Source organism: Phalacrocorax aristotelis, chromosome 12 (genome assembly GCF_949628215.1).
Source record: "Phalacrocorax aristotelis chromosome 12, bGulAri2.1, whole genome shotgun sequence".
Classification (NCBI taxonomy): Eukaryota; Metazoa; Chordata; class Aves; order Suliformes; family Phalacrocoracidae; genus Phalacrocorax; species Phalacrocorax aristotelis.
Genome location: NC_134287.1, coordinates 17154902 through 17173339, shown reverse-complemented (window position 1 = coordinate 17173339; position 18438 = coordinate 17154902). Strand labels below are relative to the sequence as shown.

Sequence of the window (18438 nt, the reverse complement as noted above, 5' to 3'; positions counted from 1 at the left end):
TAAATACCACAGTTCAGCTTAGTTGAAATTGTATCCTTACCTATGACTGCTTGTCTATAAGCATCCCTGAAACGATTCAGGTAGTATCTGTTTGCAGAATTAACTCCATCCTTCATTACCCCAGCCAGCTTTCTTTCCCCGGTCCTTGTGAAGTCACCCTGTTACACAGAACACGCAAATCATGCACATACGCAACTTTGAAGTAGCAGTCTCAGCTCAAAAGCTTTGGCATTCTGAACCTCAGAACTGAATAGGTGACAACTCAGAAATTATGTTCAAGTAACTATTTCATACAGAAGTTGAAAATATTGATTTTTCAAAGAGCATCTACTTCTCATGGCATTGTTTGACTCTGCAGAGAATCTTACGCTTTTGAGAGACCTATGATTCTATAAAAAGTCCTAATGGAAAACAGTAATCTAGACATATATGCCAGCTAACATTAAAAAAAAAGCAGAACTTTCAAGACATCAGTCACTGGGATGCTTGGATACCTCAAAAAAAACTAAACCACCTTTTTTTGGTCTTTAATATAAAAGGAACACTTCTGGAACAGTGGAGAAGACTGAAGCTTACTGAAAAATGGTTTCCATCTTCTCTGCTTCTGCTACCAAAACAAGACAAGCACAACATACTGAAGGAAAATAGCACATAACCTCACAAGCTCAGAAACAAAAGTGTTTCTAGGCCATGAAAGGCTTAGTGTAACTTTGGTAGTTACACTTCATTAGAGGATTCTATCTGAGATTCTCTGAACATTGGCACAGAGCAGTTTTAAAACCACACCAACTACTGTGAAGAACACTTCACGTGTGTTTCTCTTTCAAATTAAGAGAAACACCACAACTGAACTGCAAATAAGTTTAATCCATGAACCTCAACAGTGAGTTGAGAAATACTCAAGAAAAATGGCTAAAAATGTAGATCTATAAATTGAGTTTTGTGCTTCAGATTTAAAGTTAAATATTCACAATTGAGACAGGCATGTCAGGCTGGTTTTTTGGGTTTTTTGTTTGTTTGTTTAAAGATTAATGTAGTAGACTAATCAAAGTTTAGTAGAGAGATTTAAAAATTGAGCTACTTGCTGTGTGTATAGACACTGTTGGAACAAATTCTATGACTTTTCAAAGCAACAGGAGTAAACAGTAAGAAGTTTCATGCCTGATTTCTGATCTTGGTAGACAGACTGCATTATAACAAATTAAGAAAAGTCTTTAGAAAATGTAACGAATTAATATCACCCTACTACCTACATCTCCTGATCTTCAGCCTTTCAGACTATTATTTGAAGTACTGTAACTACTTAGAAGTACCATAACCATGCCTAAATTTAAACAGAAGTAATTCTTAATATTGATCTTAAACTCCAGCTCACACAAGTGTGATACAAAATATTCTTCTATTGAAAGGCCTCATATTTTGAAGACAAAAGCCATGCAGAATGTTTGGCTAACTTTGCTACATATACAAGAGTTCTCTGTTGGACATAAAGCCTGTAACATAACATCCTACTCATCATCAGAACAGACACTCTTCACCCTTTACCTTTAAGGCTGCTGTGCCAGCATACTGCCGGCTTATGGCATCTCCATTGTTCGCCCATATTATCTGGTAGATTCTATTGCATTTTACTGGCAAAGGCTGTTCTGGTGGCATCACACCCAGTTTTTTGAGCTGGAATTTGACATACACGTTAATATAAGGTTCAAAATAAAAATCATTCTCAATATCAGAGCTTGACAGAAAATGGGAACACTTGCAAGCATTTAGTTGTTAAATTTTATACGATCTGAAAAAGGAAACCATTCTGCGATTTTGTCAAATTAATTGTTAGCAATAAATCACTAACTCGTTAAATGTCATATCACTGGACTCAGCAGTAATATATTAATTATGGACATCGGAGTCAATCTTCAAAAAAATTAGCTGAAGGAAGACAAGTTCCCCTAGATGAGTCAAGATATAGGAAACATTCATATTTGCTGTAGAGAACTATGAAAAGAACAGACATCACAGAACTTCAACATGGATAAACAAGTTATTGTATTCTATTGCAAAGGCATTCATGACCTCAAAAGTCTGAAAATAAAGAAATGGAATATGCAGTTACACAAAAAAAGCACACCAGATTCTTAATCTTTTGCTTCTAGACACTAAAGGAAATTTAGTGGCTCCATCTTCAAACTTACTCGCCCCCAAAATAAAGCCTTAAAACAAATTCATATATTGTGTTCATTATTAACGCTTGTGAATTTTGGACAGTTACTGTTTTAACACCGATGCTGAAAATAAGCTATCTTACTCTTCAGAACAACCAGTATAAGTTTTCCAAGATAAGCCTCCGGTACAAAACAAACTTTAGTCCTTTACACACACTAAATTAGTAAAGCAACCCATCACTAAGTGTTAGGCCAACTGCATTGCGTAACTTTGACTAAATGATAGGCAAACTTTATTTTACAACCAAAAAAACCTGCTCAAGCACTCTTTGCAAGCTCGGGGAAAACTGATACAAGGCTGTTCCTTGACTTTGAAAGCCCTATCAAGTTTCTAGCTGAGAGAAAACAAGCCCTGTAGTTCCAAGGGAGTGCAAAGGTAAGGTGCACGTAACTCTCAGTCTTCCGCTTTATGTCAGTCACCTTCCAATGTTTAGGGCATTTCTCAGTTATGAATTGATTCCGAAGTACTCCAGCTATAATACAAGAACAATCACAAGCTAATACTACAGCAATAATTACTAAGTCCTCTTCACAACAATCTATACAACTCTTGATTTTGAAAAATGAAAAATAGCTTTTGAAAAGCATTTGGACTCAGAGTTAACATATATAGAAAACTTATTCTAAAATAAAGATTGTGGGATTGCTGGTCCCACCCCCTGTCCCCAGTACTCTATGTCAGGAGTTCATAAAAGCAGATGACAACCAGGAGCTGCCAGATCCAATGGTTAGAGCCACTCATTCTTCATCCTAATGAAGGACCCACTTCATCCTTTATCCTTCACCCTAACATAGTCAAGCTTTTTTCATTTTGGGCTGGGCTGTAACTGAGGCTTCAAAGTTTCAGTTAAGGTACTGACTGTCTTTCCTTGTGAAGGCTTAATATTGAGCTTCTATATCAAAAATCAAATAGGGAGCAGGACAAAGAGGAGGAAGGACTCTCAGTCTTCTTGGAAATGCCTTCTCTATACAGGTAGAGCTATTCCAGAGCATAGTAGTCAGCCATCTGATATATTTACATCATTAATTAATTATTCCTCTACACACAGAGGAGGCAACTAAACTTCCTACCTTCTGCACCACAGTATTTCACTTCAAGGCAGCTAAAATAGCATCCAGCTTGTAGTTAGATTTCAGTCTTTTAACATCTCATTTGGGGAAGAGATTTATTGGGGTGGGTGTTTTGTTTTTAAACTTTGTATTACTGCATAACTTAAAATGACTAAATCAAAATAAGAGAATCCTCTCCAACGTGTGGAGAGACAGTCACTTCCTGTCTGAAGAATGACACTAGGCATCACTTTTTTAGAATTATTTTAAGTTATTTAGTTGTGCATATTACTTTCCACTTCATAACTCTAAGTAGTTTGCAAAGATCCTTTTCAGTAGGGGTTAGCATTTTTCAAACACACAGATTTCCCTATGAGTAACTATTAAGTTCTGAGGTACTCGGTACTTGAAAAAGTATATTAGTTGTACATGCCTGCTTTTCCATGACCACTCTTGCAATAGCAGCCTGCACAACATTGGTACGATCCAGACAGTCCATGCAGTTAACTCGAAAAATTCCTTCCTGTTTACAAATCACACCAGCTTGGTCAACCCTTTCAACAGAAAAACAGAGAAAAAGCATACTGAAACACTTAAAATCCAGTGTAATTTACCAGCTTTTACAAACAGTAAGAAATTTTACACACAAAGCACTACTTATAGCTGCAGTCATCACTCCAGCCACACCCCACTCAGAATTAATATTCTTGTTCCCACTTATCCTCCTCTTCAGTCTAAGCTAGAGTTACAACATACATCCTATGAGGGCCATAAACTTGATACGTAATCAGATGTTTAATTCAATTCATACCTATATAATACAAGCTTTCAAGACAAAAGGCATTTAATTTCAAAAACAGAAGCCAACAGTGACAGCAACATCTCACAAAATACATTGAACAACATACAGTAATTGACTGAAGACTACAGCCATACTCATTGCCAAAATGCACAACATAAATCAGTACAAACTAAAGGTCAAACATGCCTACTATTTTCAACAGTAAGGTTGGCGTCCTCGGTTTATGGGTCAAATAAAGTTTTTCACATTAAATACAAGAAACCTTAAGAGTGTTACATGCAGTAAGCCTCAGGCAGAACACACCATCTCAGAGTTCTTGCTGTTACATGTAGAACAGCAATACTTCAGGACACAGAAACCTCTGATGCACAAGCTGGGCACCAAGAGAGGAATATAAAACATATCAGTTATGACAAAAATAAAGGCCTCTGAATATGTATTCAGGTTTCAGGGTTTTTTTTCTACAAATATTTCATACCAGTCTAAAAACAGTTAAGCACCTACCAGCACCACTTCATGTCAAGAATAATATCATGAATGGCATCAGTCAGTGTTTGAACATTTTCAAACTTCATTCCTCGGCTAAAAGACAGAATTTCACAGAAGTTAGTTTTAACTAGTGCTTTTTCTTCACTTTATTATTTTATATTATTTGTAATGTTAACAAAGATAGTGTTTTGGCTAAGTGGGAGAAACAGACATTCTCTCCGGCAATAAACTTTAAATAGTAGCCAGTATTCAGAATTATTTTAAAGTACAGTTTAATATCTAAATCCAAGGCAAGAGATTCAGATCTTTAAATTCTCAAGAATTTGCTTTCTTGAATGCTGCTTCCGTAAGGAAGAACAAGTGTGCGGCTATTCAGGCACATGCAACATTCTGTTCTCATTTTAGACAGAATCTCAAAAAAGTAACTGCTATAGATTTGAAAACAGGATGGCCTGCCCTGCTTTACCAGTGATTCTACAGAAAAAACACCTATAGACACACTATTCCCTCCTCCCCACACCCCACCAGGTTGTTATCAGTGTTGCTCTCTATCCACTCACACTGCAAAAAAACTCTCCTGGTCACTACAGCAGTTCTTAGGAGAAAAGCAGATGAACAAAACTAAAAGTCCGTTTAAGCAAAAGGGTAAGTATCAAGTCAATTCAGGATGTCAGTCCTACAGAAGAGAACACTCAAAGGCCATTATTATTTTGAGGGGAGTTTTACTTTTTCCTTCCCCTATCAGACACTATCTACTGATGACATACTTAGTCAGTCAGTAATGCTTTCCCAGGCAGATGCAATTCCTAGATTTAAATTAGGAAATGAAGATTAAAACAGTTTTTAGATCTCACATTCATATACAAATGCGGTCTGTTTGAGGGAAACATGAGAAATAGATGTCTGTGTGACAGATCACATGCTTGGGCACGTGAACACTGCACTAGACCATGTCAACATCAGAGCGTGGTCATGAAAACAGCACCTATTTATACTGGATTAAAATAAAAATCCAGTGTATTCTATAATGGAAAAAAAAGCATCAGGATCCTGAAAGAACCCATCATATGTTCACAGAAACAAGCAAGAGAAACAGAAGAATGGCTTGTAGTAAAGAATTAGGAGCAGAATGCTATGTAGCTTGAAAAGCAGGTCAGCCACAGCTTTACATTCATAGCATGTTTAAGGAAACACTCTTGCTTAAAATGCATAACAACTTCTAAACTTTGCATAATAAATAACTGCATATTTAACAGATCAGGGACACAAGATCAACAAACAGCAGTGCTTGGTCTCCCAAAACTTGAACCTTTATAGTGCTTTAGTTTACAAAATGTATTCCTCCTATTGAGAAGTGTTTCATGCAGAAGTAGAAATAATAATGGCTTTTCTACTCTCCTTTCATACTAGTAAAAAAGATTCAAAGTTACATTTTAAAAATGTTTCTTACCAGTGCTCATGGAAGTCAAATGAAATGTAAGTCAGGTTTGCATTGTTGTACAGAAGAACTTGTTTAAGGTAGGCATCTCCAATAATCTTCTCTCTGCCTGTCTGATCCACCAAATTAATAATAACCTGTTCAAAAGTTTTATTATTTAACACTTGTCATCTGCTACATGGCTTGCTTAGATATATACCATGGAATTACAAATAGCTCAAGAGTTAGAAGATTTGTAGGTAATCTTGCTGAAGTTTCAACCTTTGCTAGATTCTACCCAAGATCGAATAAGCTCCAACAGTTACCTGCCTACCTGGATCTTAATACAGAAGCTATGAGTTCAGAGGACAAGTACACAAAAGTGGGGCTTACACATTTCTGTAGGTTAGTGCTGTTTTTTGAGGTTACTTACAAGGATACTTGAAAAACTTAGTAGAATTCTAGTTATGTACCAGCCTTCCAATCATCAACGAGCTAAAAAACCACAACCCATATCACCAACAAGAAAAACTAAAAACATTAACTTTCATCCCCTGTATTTTGATTATTATTTTATCATGTAGCACTCACCTGCTTTTTGTAATTTTTCAGCTGTTCTTCAAAATGTGCACGAAAATAGGACACTGTTTCATTTTCACCTACAAGGCAGAGCAGTGTTAGACAAACAGCCTGTTCAGCAACAAGTCCTGTTTGAAGTATTAAATCATGCCCAAATCTATACTCTAAAAAGAGCAAGATAGCTTTGCTTAAAATACTCAGACACACAACATAACATTGTAGACAATTACTTTTAAAGGTCTTCCATCAATTTGCTCAACTTCAGCATTGTTTTTCTACTATTCTAGTGTACAGGAAACACCATTCTTAAGTTTTGCTTTATTTTGCTTTTTGTGCAGAGTGGATTGGATGAAAAATTCAGTTCTAAAAGCCTGTTTAATCCTTCCACATATGTACCACACTCCCATGTAAACATCTCCCTCAGAAGGGTGCTTATATTTGTTTTGCATCTTTTCAAAAGCAAACTGAAGTACAAGAAAGGTTTGCAAATTGCAAAGAGGGGACATGCAGGACAGGGGATAATACTGAAAGTATAATCCAGTTCTCCTAAAAGATAAAACTACTTTAACTAAAAACCAAAAACAACCATCCAGCTGATTCAAGGCACCGCTGATTCCTCAGTCTCAATTGCTATGTGTAAATCTATCAAATTAAATGCAATTCCTCAGTATTTTTTTAAACTAATCCTACTAGAAAAAAGGAAAAAAAACTGCTCAGCTCTATAAACAAGTGTCACAGGACAAGCTTTCAGTTGGAACTAATCAAGTGTTGCTTCCAAGTATGGGGGGGATGGGGGCACACATGCACTGGGAGGTGTTTTCTTTTGATTTTCCTCACTTTATGAGTTTATTTAATTTCCATTTCCACAACGTGGCGACAAGTCATCCCTCTCCAGTAATCTCCAAGTTATTGTGATAAAGTCACAAGAAACCCAAAGCTGTTGATGCGTTGTCCTTAAGCTTGCAATGATAGTAACTGCTTGTCAACTTAAAATTATGTGCTTTGCCCAACTTCTAAGAAAGCCTGAAGACCCCTTTTAGGTCTTACTCAAAACACAGGGAAAAAGTCCTTTAACTTCCCAACATCACAGCCCCCTCTGAAAGAGCAGATTATTTTTAAGGCTGAAAATAGTCTTCAATAGCAGAAGACCAGACCTGCTAATGCTAGAGGAGAATGTGAGTCCAACACAGAAGTTGGACTTGCAGAAGTACACTTATGATGCACGCTGGATTGGGTTGACTGACATCCTTGTACGAGTTTGATTATGCAAGATCATGAATATACTAGCTTCCTTCCAAGGAAAGTTTCTCCTTTATAAAGCTAAACCTAGGGAAGATTTTCTTGACCTCTATCTTTTAAGAAAGTTCAGGCTATGAATACCTAGTTCACACAAGCATCCAGATTTGCCACAGTCGCATCAATAATCTTACATGTTTTGGTTTTGCACTATCTTTGATTAGAAAAGAAAGCAATTTAGATCTGACAAAGCCCACTAGATAGTGCTTAGTTTCAGAGAAGACAAAAGTGCATTACAAAACTGGTGTTATATGAAACATTTGTGTTTTCCCACATCGAAATAGAAGTTCTTATTACAGAAGGAACCTCAGCATAAGTTAACTTCATGGACAAAGATATTTGTAAGGCATCAATGTCCAAAGCAGGTTCTCAAGAGAGAAAGCCAAATTGTCTCCCTTCCCAACCCAGAAAACACTGCAACAAGTACGACTAGACTTAAAACAGGTACTTCATTAAATACTGAAATTCAAGACCTGTTGGAATTCACAACAGACAAGAAGTCAGCTCCGCATAGTTGCAATTACAGGAGGAATTAACTGAAGTCAAGTCACTACTGTTATTCCTGGCTTGTAGAAAGTGCCACTGAAAGACTAGTGATAAAGCAACACTCCAATGAACCTATTTCCAAGGGAACTCTGATCTTCAGGTATTCTACACAAATACTTACTCTTGTCCAGTCGGGGCCGTGGGTTATATCTATATCCAACTTGACTCCAGAAAACAGGCACAGAGCCTCTTGTTTGTATAAATGAAAGTGTATGATTATGAACATGAATCAATTGTTCTGTCTCAACATAATTTGCCACATTTCCATTTTTATCAACACCTCTTCGCTTATACCGCATTCCTAGAAGGAATCAGAATTATCAATTCATATATTATTAACTTCTGTTATAATTTTTGACAGCAGTAACACAAGAAGAGAATTCTAGCCGAAATCCACGACCAGTGGTAAAGGTCACTCCTACCCTAGTCTAATCCCCAAAGGTTGACTATGGATAAAGTTTATTTACTGATATACTACGAGCGGCAGAAAGTAAGTTGACTGGGCAAGGCAGCCTGCTGGCACTATAAAGTCACAGATACATCTAGTCCACCCTAAAGGATCATTACTTCCTGTTCTGTCAAGTTTGGTAGAAAGCTTTACTTCAATGCGTGGTATTTTACATGAACCAGAAGACCCACTTTCACTGGCAGATGCTCCACTTCTTACAGTAAGAGATCCTACAAGTAGCCTAAGATTTGCATGTTCCTCAGAACACAAGACTTCCCTTCCCCCCCCCATTTTAACCTCTAAAACTAATTCTGCACACTAAGAATAGATACTGCTCTTCTGACTACACAGGTTTTTGCCTAGCCATCTCTGATGCGATTATGAAAACAAAACAGGTAAGTGTATTCACATCCTTTACTCAAAGGAGAGAACTTCACTATTTCAGAAAGGATGCAGGTAGTAGCAAGGGATAGGGAAGGAAAGAGTAAAAAGGGTGGGAGAAAGATTCAAGCCATGGTTTATAGTAGGAAAATTCAGCTCCACAGAACTGGAACAACTCTGTTCCGAGTCCTGAAGTAGCACTGGACCAAACTTTTGAACTGAACCCCAACAGCCTTAGCTAAGGACTATGGGAGAGAGGGAAGAGGTTAGAAACAGGGAAGTGAAAGGAATGTAGAATACCTATCAGTGATCTTTATAGGGTCACAAAATGTCACAGCGGTTTTACAGCATTTAATCAGAAGGGGGCTTTAGACTAAAGCATCAGATACCCTTTACTTATGTTCTGCCGACAATAGCGGCTGTTACACCAAAACCCAAACTAAGTCATTACACAGGAAACAGCTCCCTTACTTTTGATATCTCAACTTTTGCAGACACTAGGCTCTTGCTCTCTTAAGCTTAAGAGCAGCTGTCTCTTCCTTTATCTCATGATACCTCTCCTTAAGGTCTTGGGTACATTGATAATTTGGTGCAGTGGTTATTCTTTTTCTAAATCACAGACACGATGCCTGACAAATAAAGAGTAAGTGTATTTAAAATAGCATTATCCTAGGCTTTCAAGTCAGCGTTTCCTCTAGTTTTCAGGGTATGGGGTTTGGTTTTCTTTGTTTGCTTTGGGTTTTGTTTTATAAACTACAACATTTCAGAAATGAAAACACTATTAAAATTATGTGTTACAGAATGAATTAAACAATCCTACAATTAGTCAAAATATTTGATCAATTTACTGAAACAATCTTTTTCTGTCAAGGGAGAAAGTTCTACACAGTTTATGCTCTGGGCTAGCAATCAGATGAGCATAGTGTCATCAATAGTAAGAGGGAATCAATAAGCAATTTGCTCTCTGGGATTCAGTTTCTGTATCTGTAAAACATTTCAGTAATAATAAAGCATACTGCAAATGAGACACTAACATGAAACCCTCAAATATTTACTCTGAGTTGTTCTGACAAATAATTTTCCTGGAAACTGAATTAAATGCATTGAAGTGAGCTGCAGTACAAAAGCCAGTCCCATATCAGGGTAAACTCACCGGGTTTTTTTCTTGTTTTGACACGTTAAAAACTTAACTGTGTAGGCAAGGAGTTCGACATGGTGGAGAATATCTTTAAAAAGTGTGATAGACTGAAAAGGCTTGGAGTTGAACAGGCCCTACTGAGCTGTGAAGTGATTAAATCTTCCTTTCTGTGCTCCTAAGGAGAAGGAATGATTTCTGTTTGCCTTGCTGCTATTAGAATAAATCAAATAAAGTTCAAGCAAAGCATGGCTCTCATTTCACACCTTGGCCCTACATAAACTTCTCTTGGGATGCAGGTGTGCACACACACATGCCTTTTCAAGCCTCTTATGAGCTCCTGTCAAGTCGTCAAAAGGAAGACCTTTGAAAATTGAACTCCCACCCAGGCCTACTGAGATACACCAGGACAGAATTGTACACAAGGTCCTAAATCAAGGTGTTCTTTGCAAAGATGGAACTTCATCTCAGAACTGATACACTCAGATGCATTCAGTGCCCAAGATGAGACTAGTGAAACTCATGTAGTAACCACTCTAAGTAACAGCTGTGTAGCACTGTATGCACTACAGCCTTTTCTTTTCCTCCTATAAGCAGAAAAGACTGTAGCACATACTTTGACAAGAGCTGACTGTCTGCTGAACACCACAGAACTCCTCCAAGTTTTATCTTCTGCATCCCTCTCCAGTGTTCAGGAACAATCCCAATACCTTGAGCTATGTTTGCCTACCAGCTCTGTGCCGACTCCGGCGTGAAATAAGTGCCACCAGAAAAGTTGGATGAATGTCATCTACACAAGTTGATTCCTGAGGAGGAGTTTCAGGACTGCTCTTATCATCATCAGAAGATTCACTATAGTTTACTACAAGCTCTTCAATTTGCACAAATCCTTGTATGATGGGTATAATCCAGAAGTCCACTTCAGCATTCTGAAGGTTACAAAAAACATTTACATTCTTGTTGGTTCTACATTACCTACAATTACTTCTGCCATTTCTCATGTTTATAAACAGTTGCTTCACATGCTTTCCATGTTTTAAGAAATCTTTGCCATATTCCTGTCTCATTTCTGTAAGAGATATCAGCATTTTTCCTCCATTAGCCACAGGACTTTTAAATTAGGAGGAAGAAAGAGAAAGCAACTTGAGATTTTTCTGTGGAGATGAAGCGAGCTGAATCAAGGCAAGGCAAAGTACCTTCCTCTACTTCCAGCTCTCTAGGGATAGAAGGTATTTAAGAGCTTCTTTTCCCCAAAGGGAGTTTTCATACAGTGTTACATCTGATGTTTCAAACACATTAAAAGCTTAAAGCAGCAACTTCTCATGTCCAAGGTAGTTCAGACAGAACAGCACATTTAGTAATTTATTATCTAGTTTCTGCTTTAAGGCAGTTTTACAACCTCTATGGGGACATACAGCATATTACATTTATATGGGTAGACAGATAAAAATCTTGAAACACGTAATGTTGGTAGCCTGTTTTCAGCAAAACATACTAGCATAAGCTTTGTATGGGCTAACTTATTACCCAAGCCAACTGGTTCAGGGCTCTGCACATTAGTGCTTTGTCACCCAAAAAAACTCATTTTCTTAAACAGAATTTAGATCCGAGTTCCATACTAATTCAAGATTATCCATTTATATCTTTAACTAGTTGTATTTTCCATGTTACGACTCCTGTATTATATACAACCTTTCACAGTGCATCTAGGTTTACCCTGCTCTGACTCCATAAGCATTAGAGTACATAGAATTATTAATCAAAGAGGGATGCAGGGCATAAGGTAAATGTCCACTGTCACCTTTAAAAACGTAAGACTTGACCTAAACTGGCATACAGTAGTTAGTAACTCAGTCCTTTATCTAGAGGTTAAAGGGAAGTGAGATTATATATATATTGAAGGAAAAGTGGTTGTTCTATGTTTCATTTATGCCCATTAACTAAGAAAATGCTTTATCTACTGCACTGAATAGCTGTTCAGGATAACTTGTTCTACAGTACTGTTACATTGATCACCTACTCTGTTCAAGGAGAAAGACAGTATCCTCCATTTTGGAAGACAAAAATCTTGTCTCAAGAAAATTTTGTAAGTCAGAGTTTCTTTCTTTTCTGGCTCCTTCTCCTGATCAAATAATCAGCTCTGTCCAAGGACAATCTATTTCACAGATAAATACATCTTAAGTTTACTTTCAAAAATCAGCACAAACATATCACACCCAGTTATTCTGCATTGCTTTGTTGTAACAGAATTTTAAATTCAGTTGATGTGCATTCATTAGCAATGATCACAGGCTAACTAGAAGGCTGCTGGGAGAAGGTGGTAATGCCAGCTGGGGAAAGAAGGTCATGCCAGCTGCTCAGCTTCAGGACGCACAGCCCTGATCCTGACCTGCCTGCCGAGCAGGTTTTTGAGTAGATTTCTATGAGGTCTTAAGTAAACATTTCAGTTAAAACCAAAGAAGAGTTACCATAATACATGTTATTGTTAGAAATAAGACTCACATCAATGCTAATGAGATCTTCAATCATGTGTTTGTTCCAGAAGAATCTGTCATCAACCTGTTAAAAACCAAAAGGGCAGTTTTCGCAATATTTTAAGTAAGGTTTGGCAATATCTTCGGTAAAGACACCACTGTTATTCACTACAACTATATATGCAAGTCTAGTGTTCAGTACTTTTGAATATAACAGCTCAGTTCAAGGCATGCCACTGGAGATTTTTGTTTCATTTCCTTGCACTGAAGCTGGTTACAGGGCAAGATTTTCAGCTGCTGTAGATTATACCAGCAGAGAATATAACCAGTCAAGTTTGGACCACATACATTATTGAACAGCACATCTCCCAAAAACAAAAAAAACCCACCACCTTCTCACACCACCCCCCCCAAAAAAAAAAAAAAAAACCACCACCAAACACACACGCAAACACTTACTTTTCGCCACAGTGGTAAGTTAGTTTTCTCACATGCACTCTGCCTCTGCACAGAATTTGTTAGGTCATAGGTCATGCTGTAGTAAAAGGAGTCTGAATCCATGAACATTTTGAACAACTCCTCCAATAATCTCTTCTCCAGCCTTTCTTTTTCTTTGCTTTCTTTAATCTGAAAGAGAAGTAATGACTTATGTCTTTCTTTTTGATTGAAAAAGACTCCAGCCACATTTGCTAAATGCCATTTCTAACCCTGCAGGACAAACATTTTCTCATTGAGGGGCAGGGTCTTAAAATTCCTAGCAGAGATAAACACAAGGGCCAGCATCTTTAGAAATATCATGATATTATACTTTTAGCAGTAAGGGCATTCAGAGCAGTCAGACCCTGAAACATACTCCAGAAGTTTCAGTCTCAAGATTCTGAAATACCACATCTACCTGTTCTAATACTGTTTGGACTTCCAAATCCAAGTCATTACTGTGTAAAAAGCATTTTGATAAGATTGTATGGTGTTCTCTGAGGAACTGTGCATCAAATTTTGTCTCCAATTCTATGTGGGAAGATATGCTTATGCAGAGCAATTTGTAGAAGTTTAGAATGCCACTAGAAGGAAATCCTGGTTAAGAAGGCAGTCTTGGTAATTCTGCCAGAATTATAGAATTACAAAGTGAAGAGTCATAGAAGGGCAATAGTTAAACAACAAAAAATTAAACTGAACTTCAAGACAGCAGCTGCACATTCTGTAGTTTTTCCATGAGTTCTCTTTCTAGGTCTCAGAACTTCATTTGATCATCCACCACAGCCTTTGAATTATCAACTAAATATTTTGGAAAAAAAACACAAGAAACCAGTAGAAAGCTTTACCTTCTTTTTATTTGGAGCAGACACATTTGATTTAATTTGAGTAAAAGTCTTCAGCAGAAATTTTGTGTCATCTGGAGACTGTGTAATCTTCTCCGGCTTGTTGATCCCAAAATGGTGCTTTTTACAAAGCTAAATAATTATATTGAATTAAAGCCAACACTTAAATACTCTTTAATAAGTTCAAGGAAATTTTAATTAAAATCTACAAAAGCAAGACTAACGTCCACAAGCATAGGGGAGATGCTCTGAAACACAGGGGGATCACACAGGTTTCTATCTATAGCATATTTCTCCCTCTTCTTTATAAGAGGCATTTTATCCTGTGAGGATGTCTGCCTCAATTTTACATGACTTGAGTACCCAGACCCACCTCAACTTCCTAACCAAATTACAGTGTAAATTAGCATTACTCTTTTTTTTTTCCAAAAGGAGAAAAAGTACATCTGCAACATTTAAAGTAAGGGTTTCCCTTGAAACCAAGTTATAGAACTAAGATTCCAAAAACAGGGTGGAAGCAAGAGCATCCCTTAAAAAAATACACTCTCTGGATCAGGAGGGGGTGAAGATACGGCAGCTTCTTCCCCCAAACACATGAAGCTCTATCTTTGAGCTATCCAGGGATAACCTCAGGAGTAGGTCAGTTGAAGTACCTGGGAGAGGGCACTGCAAACCTGAATTCTTGGACAGGTTTCTAGGCACAGAAGCACCTAGCAGATGTAGCATGTTCTTGCCTACACAGCTAACAACAGGAATGTGTTACATCTAGATATCAAGACATTTTCTTGAATCTCAGACTCTGGGAGGTTCTAATGCCCAGACTCTGAAGTCCTGCTTCAGCAGCTCTTCATGCTCCTAGAGTTCCAAAGCTTTTGAGATTCCATGTTACTCTTTCCCTCTTCAGGGAAGGATTCTCGTGCCTGTATGACAGCACCATGGAGGCTATCACAAGTCATCCTCCCCATCATCACCCCCCCTGCCACACACTCAGAAAAGAAGCCCGAAGCCAGAACTGTTCTCCCAACAGTCTAACCATGGTGTACATTATCTTAGAGTACTAGAATTTACTGAGTCTTGCCATCCTAGCCATTAAGAAGTAATCAGAAGAGCTTTTTTTTAAAGCAAAAACCAAGGTTTCTGTTCTAGTCTACAACTCTGTCCCTCTAGATGATGCCCGTGGATTCAGTTCCATTCTCAAGTGATCTGTTGCTCAATTACACTAAAAAAATTTTGTTCTTGTATGACATTTTCAAGGGTCTTTATGAAATCTGGGCATAATTTTATTATAATTTCCCTCCCTAGCAGAACTTGTGATTTCTATTAGGAAAAAAAACCCACCCTTTTAAACAAAAAACGGTATTTAAAAAGCACAAAATGTTCAATATGTCTGCATAGACCAGGGAAAAGAGATAAGAGGCATGTTTTTAACATCGAAATTTCACTGAAGAAGGAAGAAAGTTAGAATTCAATGAAGATAGTCATACCTCTAATTCCAGATCCTGAGGTTCTGTTTCAGAAAGCGGAATCACTGCAATCTTTGTTATTTTGCAAACCTCATGGTCTCCTGGAAGTTTGCCAATCAGTGCTTTCTGACGAATTAGAAGTAGCCACCATGGTAACTCTGGAAAAAAGATTACTAGATACTTTGATTTGTCTATCAGGCATGTACTTTGATTAGTCTGCCAGAAGCTTCTCCCCAAAGCAATTCCTGCCAGGAATCGTTTGACTAGGAGACTCCAATGAACAATCAGTCATTATTGCTACGTTTTGTTCTTATGCATTGCAATTAAAAAACCCACTCTAAAAACCAATACTTATTCAGTCTTTATTATATTAAGGAGATTAACTATTTCACTGACTTAGCCATTAAAGGTAAAGTTACCACTGCTTCATCTATAGCAATTAGGCAATCTCTAGGATGAGGCACATTCCTACCAGTTTCACTAGTAGCAGTACAATCTGAAAAGAATAGCTCAAGCTCAGACAGTACGCTAAGATTTTCCCTTTGTACCTTCTGTTGTGTACAAAACAGCAAACAAGACAAACACAGGTAGCATCTGACTACAAGATTCATGAGGTAAGAAATCTGGTGAGCAAACAGGGACTGCATCATAAAGCAGCTCTTGCATGTCTACAGCTTCGCAACATCATTCCTGAAGTAGATGCTGTTTACATTGGTAACAGGTGCATTCCATACACACGTTCAGTCTACAACATTTGCAATTATAGCTTCAACACTGTAAAATGACAGGGAAACGGGACAACAAACATTGCCACTGACTGCTGAACAGTGCCTGGACATCAGCTTCCCAGATTTTAATCCCTTGGTTAGATCAGCAGCATGCTAGTAGTATGCTGGACTTTTGAGAGTCAAAACTGAAAGTTCTGTTAAGAGAAATGGAAAAGGCACAGAAAGTCTTAGACACACACATTACACTCACTATTACTCCCAACTGAGAAGCAGCCAACTGAGTTTAACTGAAGAGATCATATACAGGCATTAAAAGCCTGCTATGTTAGACTTAAATATGCTTCCACACCCGTGACAGTAGATTGTGTCATATAGTATGCCTTTGGATATAATACGTAGCCTTTGAAAAAAATCTCTTTAGAGGCTTTACAGCAAATACAAAGTCTGTTTTCCTCACTCAGTAAATTCTAACCAGTATTTCATCTTCTGAACGTGTAAGAAAAATCCAGGATAATGTGTTTAAAGTCACAGGACACCCAGAATTGTTCTCTTTTCCGTATTTTCCAATATACTCAGCATAGAATTAAAGCTTAATCAAAATTGTGATCATCTTCCTAATAACTGCAATTAAAAAAAAAACTTGTACATTTCAACCCAACTCTGACAAGATATGCATAAGCAGCAGTTTCTTCTATCTAAATATTCCTGTTGGGCAGTCCTATAATCTCATCTATTCCCACCTACAGAAGGTTAGCCACACAACTCATTCCTATGAGATCACCCGTGTACGTCAGCAAACAAAACAGATACTCTTAAGAATGGATGCCATCTAGAGCTCCAGTGAAATAATCAATGATTCCATGGGGGGGGGGGGGGGGGGGGGAAGCACGATGTAAAGGCATTTCTAAACAGATACACCTTAGTGAAAACTGGAAAAGAAAAAGATCTCTGGGTAACTCTTCAATTTACCTCATATTAACCAACCCTGCTAGCAGTAAACAAGAACTTAGGAGATTAATACAGCCAAGTGAGTTCTGTATCCATTTTTAAAAATGCACTCAAAGTCATCTTGGTACACATTTCAAAACACTACTTGTATTAATGCCAGAGCCACAAAATATTGAAAGAAAACAGGAAATCCCCAGCAGATCAAAAGAAAACAGTCAGGAAGTAATTATGCAGATAAAGTATGCCCTAAAGTAAAAACTTCAACAATAGCCATAGAAGCAGCATATTATAAGTGCCAGCAATATCTAAGTGACTGAAACCCTAAATAGAGAATGTGTTTCTGCAGTTAAAAATGTAGTTCCACAGAATAGCTTTTTTACAAAAAAAAAAATTATATGTCTACTCAATGTGGGAGGTACAGTATTTACAGGAGAACACTACAGCTATGTCATTTCAGAATAGTGCATGTTTTAAATCATCTCTTAAGATACAGAGGTCATTTTTAGCATTGTATGAACTATGGCAGAGCAGATGGCAACAACTAAATTAAAGGACTATACCTAAAGTAAGCTATTACCTCCCATTCCTCATTGAGACAGTTTAGCTCCTCCTTTGCTTCAACACTGTCAGCACACCACTGCTGTTTATTCTCTAACAGTTCCTAAACAATCTAGCATTCAGTTTCTCCAAATGCTTTTGCAGTAAGTTCTCAAACTGCGCGTAAGTTTACTATAAATGCTCCTTTTTGCAATTATTTTTATTTTAGCCAAGAAATTCCATGCTCCCATTTTCTTATTTTGTTACTTGAATAACTTAAGTTGGTTGCATGCAAAAAGAATGTTTTAAGTTGTTGACTGGATAAAGTTAGAAATGGCAGCAGTTACATCTCATTGAAGATATTTCAGATGCTGAGCCACTCATTGTTTCTATAAAAATTCAGAGGCATGCTAACATAAATAGCTTTCCTTTCCTGGGGATAGGGAAGGAGGAACTCCACTTCCCTTCTGTTTACTGAGTTTATGAAACCTTGCCAGCAGCATTTAATTTGGGTCTTTATTAACCAGCACTGAAAGAGCACACCAAATTGACACAAGTACAGATGCTAAACTGCATAAGGGTGTGCTTTGACCTGGAAACAGAAAAA

General features: G+C 37.5%; 1 protein-coding gene across 5 annotated transcripts in view; it reads right to left on the bottom strand.

Annotated features, from left to right (window-relative positions):
• INPP5F (inositol polyphosphate-5-phosphatase F) overlaps window positions 1-18438 on the bottom strand; it is a 45555-nt gene that overhangs the window by 7986 nt on the left and 19131 nt on the right. For 2 of the 5 annotated variants that reach the window (XM_075107358.1, XM_075107362.1), the window contains exons 3-14: window positions 15640-15776; window positions 14159-14287; window positions 13296-13463; window positions 12865-12921; window positions 11093-11291; window positions 8520-8699; window positions 6569-6636; window positions 6011-6135; window positions 4576-4653; window positions 3703-3823; window positions 1546-1674; window positions 41-158 (exon numbers count right to left, since the gene is read on the bottom strand). In XM_075107358.1, coding sequence (XP_074963459.1) covers window positions 41-158; window positions 1546-1674; window positions 3703-3823; window positions 4576-4653; window positions 6011-6135; window positions 6569-6636; window positions 8520-8699; window positions 11093-11291; window positions 12865-12921; window positions 13296-13463; window positions 14159-14287; window positions 15640-15776 — 1509 coding nt within the window. Of the gene's footprint in view, window positions 1-40; window positions 159-1545; window positions 1675-3702; window positions 3824-4575; window positions 4654-6010; window positions 6136-6568; window positions 6637-8519; window positions 8700-11092; window positions 11292-12367; window positions 12518-12864; window positions 12922-13295; window positions 13464-14158; window positions 14288-15639; window positions 15777-18438 lie in introns of those variants that run through there. The other 3 variants (XM_075107360.1, XM_075107359.1, XM_075107361.1) reach the window with 3 other exon arrangements.